The sequence below is a fragment of the Heloderma suspectum genome, chromosome 6, assembly GCF_057233095.1.
Source record: "Heloderma suspectum isolate Gila_16-S chromosome 6, 16-S_ref, whole genome shotgun sequence".
Classification (NCBI taxonomy): Eukaryota; Metazoa; Chordata; class Lepidosauria; order Squamata; family Helodermatidae; genus Heloderma; species Heloderma suspectum.
This window is the reverse complement of record NC_139463.1, coordinates 82,773,212-82,781,271: the sequence shown is the minus strand read 5'-3', so window position 1 is coordinate 82,781,271 and position 8,060 is coordinate 82,773,212. Positions and strand designations below refer to the sequence as shown.

The following is an 8,060-nucleotide window of genomic DNA, read 5'->3' as shown; positions in this document are numbered from 1 at the left end:
CTACATAAATCTTTACATAGACTACGGCGAAAATAAGGGCAACACAAATAGCGTTACCGTTATTTTCGCCTTAGTCTGCGTAATCTTTATGTAGACTACAGCGACCAAATAAGGAACGGGAATGGCGGCTCCCTATGGGGGCCGCCATTATCCGTACTTGCTTTTCTTTTCTTTTTTTTTAAGTCACCCGTGATAGGCTATGTGACGATTTACATAGCCTATCACGGCTGACTTTGCAAATCTAGCCATGATAGGCTACGTTAATCATCACATAGCCTATCACGGGAGCATTTTTTTTTCTTTTCTTGGAATGGCAGCGGCGGCAACCGGTCAAAAGACCGGCTGCCGCTCCCGCTACGGACGAAGACCCGACGAACCGCCGGCCGGACCCGCCTCCAGGAGGGACATTCGGCAAAGGTAAGTCCCATCCCGGGGGGGATGCAGGGGGCGGGGGGGTGCGGAGAATTTCTCCCTGAAACTTGTTCGGGGGGCCGAACACGTTGGCGCTCGGCCCCCCGAAGTTTCGGGGAGAAATTCTCCGCCATCCCTACGTTATTCCAGCAAGGGCTGGTGAAGGTTCCCCCACAGATTCTAGTGTTGCACTTAGGGGGGAACGATTTAGGCCTGCTGAAAGGCAAAGCCCTGATTCTTCAAGCTTGGGAGGACTTGTGGGAGATTCGGCATCGCTGCCCGGGAATCACCATTATCTGGTCCAATGTGTTGCCTAGAGTGGTCTGGAGGGATGGCTTGGATCCTCGTGCCATGGATAAGGCCCGTAAAAAGGTCAACAGAGAGATCGGGAACTTCCTGATCAAACAGGGTGACCGGATCATCATCCACCCTGACATTTCTCCTGCTCGGGGGATACTCTACAGGGTGGATGGTGTTCATCTCACTGAACTAGGCAATGATGTCTTTTTGGCTGATCTGCAAAGGGGCATTTGGGAATGTTTACTGCGCAGGTGGGGGGAGAGCGAATAAGCAGAGGCTTGTCGCCCTCCTGTGGTGGCTCCGGGCAGGCTCTCCACTGGGGGAATGGCCAGGTGAGCATTCGTAGGCACCGTTTCAAGTGACTGGTAAGGCCCGAGGCTTCCGGCTCAGGGTTTTGTGGCCCCGGTTGGGAGATACGGCTTACCTCTGAGGCCCACCCTCCTCACCCACTCGGGTTCTGTGGCTAGAGGGGGGGTGACAGGGGAAGGTCTCCCAGCCCAGAACTGGGTATGTCCGATTGGTGGGCGAGGGCAGATGCCTCACCACAGACAACGAATGCCTCACTCCACACCTGTCATGTTGGTCTTGTTGTGGTGTGCCCGCCAGTGCTTTCTTCGCAGATTGTAATCTATCAATAAATGTGGCCCTGTTTATCCCAAATTGATTGGTGTCGTCTCGTCATTTCTCCCCTGTCCACTCGCAAGTGCCCTCACCCCGTGCCCGGCTTGCCTGGCTGTGGGAGGGGGCTGTTGTGGGTGGCGGGGGGAGGATGGGACAAGGCCAATGGCCTTCGTCCCTGGGGTCTCCAAGGGGTGGGTCTAGCCGACCACAATTTAGGCCGCGCTGCCCCGCAGCCTCCTCATTCCGGCTATTCCAGCTCCCTCCCTCCCGCCCTTTCTGCAGTGTGGGTTGTTTACTGGTCGTCCTATTTTGGGGGCCAAGTAGGAATTTTGGCTCCTAGCCGCATTGGTCAGGCTTTGGGTTTTTTTTGCCTACTTCACACTGCAGTTCCGACTTTGAGCTGCATACGTTAAGCTAGCACTCAACAATATGAACTTCCGGTCACATAGCTGCACCGGCGGCTACGGGCGGGCTCTCCACTGGGGGAGTGGCCAGGTGAGCATTCGTAGGCACCGTTTCAGGTGACTGGTAAGGCCCGAGGCTTCCGGCTCAGGGTTTTGTGGCCCCAGTTGGGAGATACGGCTTACCTTTGAGGCCAACCCTCCTCACCCACTCAGGTTCTGTGGCTCGAGGGGGGGTGACAGGGGAAGGTCTCCCAGCCCAGAACTGGGTATGTCCAATTGGTGGGCGAGGGCGGACGCCTCGCCACAGACAACAAATGCCTCACTCCACACCTGTCATGTTGGTCTTGTTGTGGTGAGCCCTTCCGGTGCTTTCTTCGCAGATTGTAATCTATCAATAAATGTGGCCCTGTTTATCCCAAATTGATTGGTGTCGTCTCGTCATTTCTCCCCTGTCCACTCACAAAAGGGTTGATAGGTCAGAGAGCACTCTATGTCCTGGTTCACACATAACACTAACCCATGATTTCCTTAAACTATGCATTGCTGAATTCTGAGTTATTGGTGGCAGCAACTGAGAGAGCGGTGAAGCAACACAATACACAAACCAAGGGTTGTGGCAGGTGAGAAACTAAACGTGGCAGTGTGAGGAGAGATACTGACCAAAGCACCTGACCTGGAGACTCAAAGTAGGACCGTGAGGTGGTCAGAAAGGAGTTCTTTCTGGCAGGGAGGGAGGAAGCAAACTCCCAGCAGTTCCTCCTTCTCTGGCGGATGAATGGCCAAGCTACAGGCTTCCCCATTTGGGACTGCATGGGAGCCCGATTCAGTCCTGGAATCTGGCAGACATCCGTTCCCTTCCAATGACCCAATGACCTTACCACTACCACCAGTTGGATTCCCCATGCCCCCTGGGCTGCCTCCACCAAAAAGCCATAAAACATGCTGGATCTCTTGTGAATACTTTTAGGTAGTGTGTGGTTTAGATTTTAGGCATGGGGTGGGTAATCCAACAAGAAAAGGGACCACACTGTTTTAAACAACCATTTACAATTTAATGGAAAATATTTCTTATTTGGAAAAAGGATTTAACAACTGAATTGTTACAGCACAAACACAACACAAAACCAGAAGAGCAGACAAGTAAGAAAATAACCAGGGAAAATGCATCCAGCTAACCAGACTAGACTGGATCCCTATTTTCTCTCAGTTGTCAGTTCTTCCCAGCAATATTGTACTGTCAGAGTTCTCACCATACCGTGCATTCATCTTCTCCCCAGCATTCAGATTTCCCTCCAAACACAGCTCTCTGATTTCCTTTCTCTTTCTGATTCTTCTCTTCTTCCAGCCTTCCTCTGCATTTTAAAAACTCATTTTGTCCTCAACTTACTATAAGTTAAGGCTAGCTAGTGCTCGTGCAACTGACCCTTACTCCAAACTCCTATTTACAGGGCCTTTGCACACATAAAACTTATTGCAGATTTGTTGCAAAGCTTAAGCCTCTTTCAAAACTAGGACCTGCTCTTCCTTCAGACTTTTCAGCACCACAAAATGTAAGCAAACTCCCTGGTTGACCTTATCTGGAGGTTTGCTAAACCTATAGTTCTCTTGCATACTTTTAGAACTGTTGTCACCCAAACTTAGTGAAACATTAACTGAACATTTAACCCAAGCAGACTGGTCAAGCTATCCTGCTGTGTTCACCTCTCTGGCAGCCATAACACCAGCCTGAGCCACCTAATAAACCGGAAGTCCTATTTTTGGGGAATTTGAGCAGAAACGATAACAACAACAACAACAACAACAACAATGACTCTCCATTATGAACAATCTATTATTATGGATTTGGACTTTGCAGTGTGTTTTCAAATGATAGTACCAGTATTTAGGAAGCCTTTGGTTATCAGTTAACTCCCTATAGCTGATCAACACACTTCAAGCAAAGCATGCATCAAAAATTGTTCTGATGTGGATTCAAATTTGATTTTGTTCTTAGAAGAATTATTAAGGGGAGGAAATATCAATTTCCTGTTTTTATTAATAGTATTCTTATAACATCACATCAAAATAGAATTTGCATAAAATAAAACACCCTTTTATATATATAAAACAGCACATTGCTAAACATTCTTAGATATGAATACATTAACAGGAAATCATTTTCCCTAAAGATGTTTTAGACTTCTAGTCTTAAAAAGGGGACCAAGTTGCCCATTCATTTTTGAATAGGCTATTGATCATCCCATGCAGGGTGGGAGGAGCAGCGGAAGAGATTTTTGCCTCTTTGTCCTCCTGCCTTGCATTTTTTGCTACATGGGCTTTCAGGATAACTTGTAGCCTGGCCACTCCAGCCTCTTCCCATCTCTGCCCACCAAAACACCCCCTTTTCCCCCTCTCAATGGTTGAATTCCTGACCTCAGAGGCCTGCTTGCATGGCTCTTTTTATGCCAGCTTCAAGGGAGAGCAGAAGGGAGATTGGATCTTTGATTCCCCGCTCTAAGGTGGGAGTGCTGTCTCTGACCTCAGATCAGGGGATCTGAACTATCCTATGCCCCCTCACATGCTGTCTGTTGCCATGGGATTGCTCACTCCATCATGTATCATTAAACATTTGGCATTTTAATTTCATAGCAAGAAAGCATATATTGCTTAGAAGAAGGTGGGTAGTATTTCTCAATCATCTTCTCAGCAATTCCAATAAAGCCAAACCAGCTATTTCCTAAAAAAAATCAGGACACATCTCTAGTGAACCTTGGTCCATGCATTCCCTCTAAAGGTTCTCATTACTGATGCTTTGACTTCCTTATTTCTGAAACTATAAATAATAGGGTTCAGCACAGGATTGATGACTGAATAAAAAATAGAAATCAGTTTATCACTCTCAGGCGAGTAACTGGATTTGGGCCTCATGTACATGAACATGCCTGTCCCATAATAGATTGTTACCACTGTGAGATGAGAAGAGCATGTGGAAAAGGCTTTGCGCCTGCCTTCAGTGGTGCGTATTCTGATGACAGCACCAATGATATAGCCATAGGAAACCACAATTAAGATGAAGGGCAGCATTAATGTGGCTGCACCTCCTATTAACATCAGGAGTTCATTTAAGGATGTATCGGTACATATCATGTGCAGCAGGACAGGGGCCTCACAGAAAATATGGTTAATGACATATGGTTCACAAAGTGGGGGCAAGGTTAAGAAGAGTGGAACTACAGAAACTAGAAAGCTGACAGTCCAAGACACAGCTGCAATCTTCACACAGACATGATAGTTCATTATTATGGTGTATCGCAGTGGACGACACACTGCTACATAGCGGTCGAAAGCCATTACAGCCAGAAGGACACATTCTGCTGCTCCCAGGAAGAGGGATATATATGTTTGTGCCATGCACAAATGATAAGATATGGTTTTCTTGGTGGATATCAAGTTGGACAACATTTTGGGGACCACAGCAGTGGTGTAGCAGAGGTTCAGAAATGCCAGATGTCGAAGGAAAAAGTACATGGGGGTGTGCAGATGGGGATCTGCTGTAGCCAGGACAATGATGGCAATGTTAGTCAACAGGATTGAAATGTACATAAAGAAGAATATTGTGAAGAGTACGGGTTCCAGCCTGGGATGATCAGAAAAACCCAGAAGTAGGAATTGCCAAACTTCTGTTTCATTCTTTCGTATCATAACGTCAAATCCAACTATTAGGGAAAACATGGGAGAATAACAGAAGAAACCATATATTATTATCTGAATTAGAAACAAAGACGTACAGTATAGTGGTATCGTCACATACCCTAAAGCTAATTCCTAAACCCAAGGCATCCTTGAGTAAGCAAAATATAGCCTTTAGTGAGCATGGCCCTATCCTAGCTCCACTAGATATATCTCAACCAGCTGTAGCCGTCAGCTGAAGCTTGCACTGTTGTTCTCTACTTTGTCTGTTCTAACTTGGTTTTATAAGAGTGAGAGTTCTTTTTTTCTCTAATGCAACTTATTTTCTGTAGTAGGGATGGCAGAGAATTCCACCACAGATTCCAGTTCTTTAGAATCCGGCCCCCTGGAATCCATGGCGGAATGGCCCCCCGCCCCCCCGCGGAATCCCCCTTGGACGGAAGTTACCTGGAGCAGATGCAGTGGATTCCGCAGTGGCGGCAGTGGTTGCGGCGGCGGCGGCAGCAGCTCTGGAGGCTGGTTTCCTGGCCGGACACGGCCGGGCTGCTGCAGCCGCCATTGCCGTCCTTGCAGCTGTGATAGGCTACGTAAGTATTTACGTAGCCTATCACAGCTAACCCCCCCCCCAAAAAAAAACAGCATACGCAAATGGCAGCGGCTACAGCGGCCACCATTTGCATTCCCTATTTTTTGCCATTCTAGCCTACGTAAATATTTACATAGGCTATTACAGCAGAAAAAAGGGGAATGCAAATAGCGTAGAGGGCACTATGTGCATTCCTTTTTTTTTCACCATAATAGCCTATGTAAATATTTACGTAGGCTAGAACCGCAAAAAATAGGGAACGCAAATGGCAGCCACCGTAGCCGCCACCATTTGCGTATGCTGTTTTTTTTTGGGGGGGGGGTTAGCCATGATAGGCTACGTAAATACTTACGTAGATTATCACGGCAGCCTGGCTGAACGCAAATGGCGGCCACTACACCGCCTGCCATTTGCGTCCGCAGCAGCCTGTCTGCGGCTGGAAATCCAGCTACGGATGGCCCTGGCCGGCTGCTCTGCAGAGCCGCAGCGGAGCGGAGCTGGCCAGGCAGGATTCCGGGGGGGAGGACCGAATCGCCTCCCCCCCTGTCGAGGATTCTGGGGGGAGCGACGGACCGCCTCCCCTCCCACCGTGAATCAATCCCTGAAAAGGTAAGTGAGTTTCATACATCCCTAGTCTGTAGTAAACATGCACTATTCTAAAATATATATATCTGTGGTATAGAAGCAGCAAAGAGTTAGATGACAGATAAGGAGACAGATGTAGTGACAATTATTAAGACACATAAAAAGTAAGGGGTTGCTGAAGTAACAATGGAAGACCATATACATGGTGTTGGAGCTCTAGATTAAGTTAATTGCATTTAGTACCCATTTAAATCAACAGGATGTCAATTATGCCATGACCAAACTGTCCAATTTATTTCAATAGGACCTAAGTTCAGCTTCCTTAGTCTGGATCTGACTTATATGCTTCATCAATTTGGAAGAGATAAAAGCAGGGACTGAATGATCTTGCATTTATTTATTCACTTGCATGCAGCATAATCCTAAATCAGTGTACATAGTTCTCCCTATGTTCAATGGGGCTTTTTTCCAAGAAAGAGATATAGGTTTCTTTCCTTCCTAATTATATGAAAACTGCTTTTTCTATATATGGTCAAAGCAGATGGGGTGGGGTATATTGAAATCATAAAACATCAAAGAACAACTAAATGAAATGCAATAGAAGTACGGACACTAAAACTAGAATAATACTACAATACAGTGTGGGTAATAAAAGCAGCAGCAAGTTAACCAGTCTTTGCCCTCACATGCCATCTTACAGAATAACATTTTCTCCTGCATGTAGAAGCATACAATATTTAGAATCTTTCTTTTGACATTGTTTTGCTTAAAGCCACAAAGCTCTTCCTCCCCCTCTTCCCCCTCAACACACACATTTGAACAGATCATACCACAAGATTAACATTCACAAAGAGTGCTTATCAATGGGATCTTCTCAAAATGGGGAGAGGTAATGAGTGGGGTAATGCAGGCCTCAGTCGTGGGCCCAGAGCTCTTCAACATTTTTATTAATAACTTGAATGAGGAGTGCAGGGAATGCTTATAGAATTTGCAGATGACACAGAATTGGGTGGGATAGCTAATACCCTGGAAGACAGAAACAAAATTCAAAGTGATCTTGATAAGCTCAAGTGCTGGGCAGAAAACAACAGAATGAAATTTAATACAGATAAATGCCAAATTCTGCACCTAGGAAAAAGAAACCAAATGCACAGTTACAAGATGGGCGATACTTGGCTCAACAATACTACAAGCAAGAAGGATCTTGGAATTGTTGTCGATCACAAGCTGAATATGAACCAACAATGTGATGTGGCTGCAAAAAGACAAATGCTCTTTTGGGCTGCATTAATAGAAGCATAGCTTCCAAAACACATGAAGTACTAGTTCCCCTCTACTCTGCACTGGTTAGGCCTCATCTTGAGTACTGCACCACACTTTAAGACAAATGCAGACAAACTGAAAAAGGTTCAGAGGAGGGCAATGGAGATGATCGGGGACTGGAAACAAAGCCCTATAAGGAGAGAGTGAAATAACTGGGAATG

General features: G+C 46.4%; 1 protein-coding gene across 1 annotated transcript; it reads right to left on the bottom strand.

The window, feature by feature from the left end:
- Window positions 1–4,475: 4,475 nt before the first annotated feature.
- On the bottom strand, window positions 4,476–5,417 carry LOC146341526 (olfactory receptor 2G3-like). Its single transcript, XM_084807515.1, has one exon. The coding sequence runs from the start codon at window positions 5,415–5,417 to the stop codon at window positions 4,476–4,478; it is 942 nt and encodes a 313-aa protein (XP_084663641.1).
- Window positions 5,418–8,060: the final 2,643 nt, after the last annotated feature.

Excerpts from the sequence above, each read along its gene's own strand:
- LOC146341526 (XM_084807515.1), bottom strand. The coding sequence starts at position 5,417 with ATGATACGAAAGAATGAAACAGAAGTTTGGCAATTCCTACTTCTGGGT.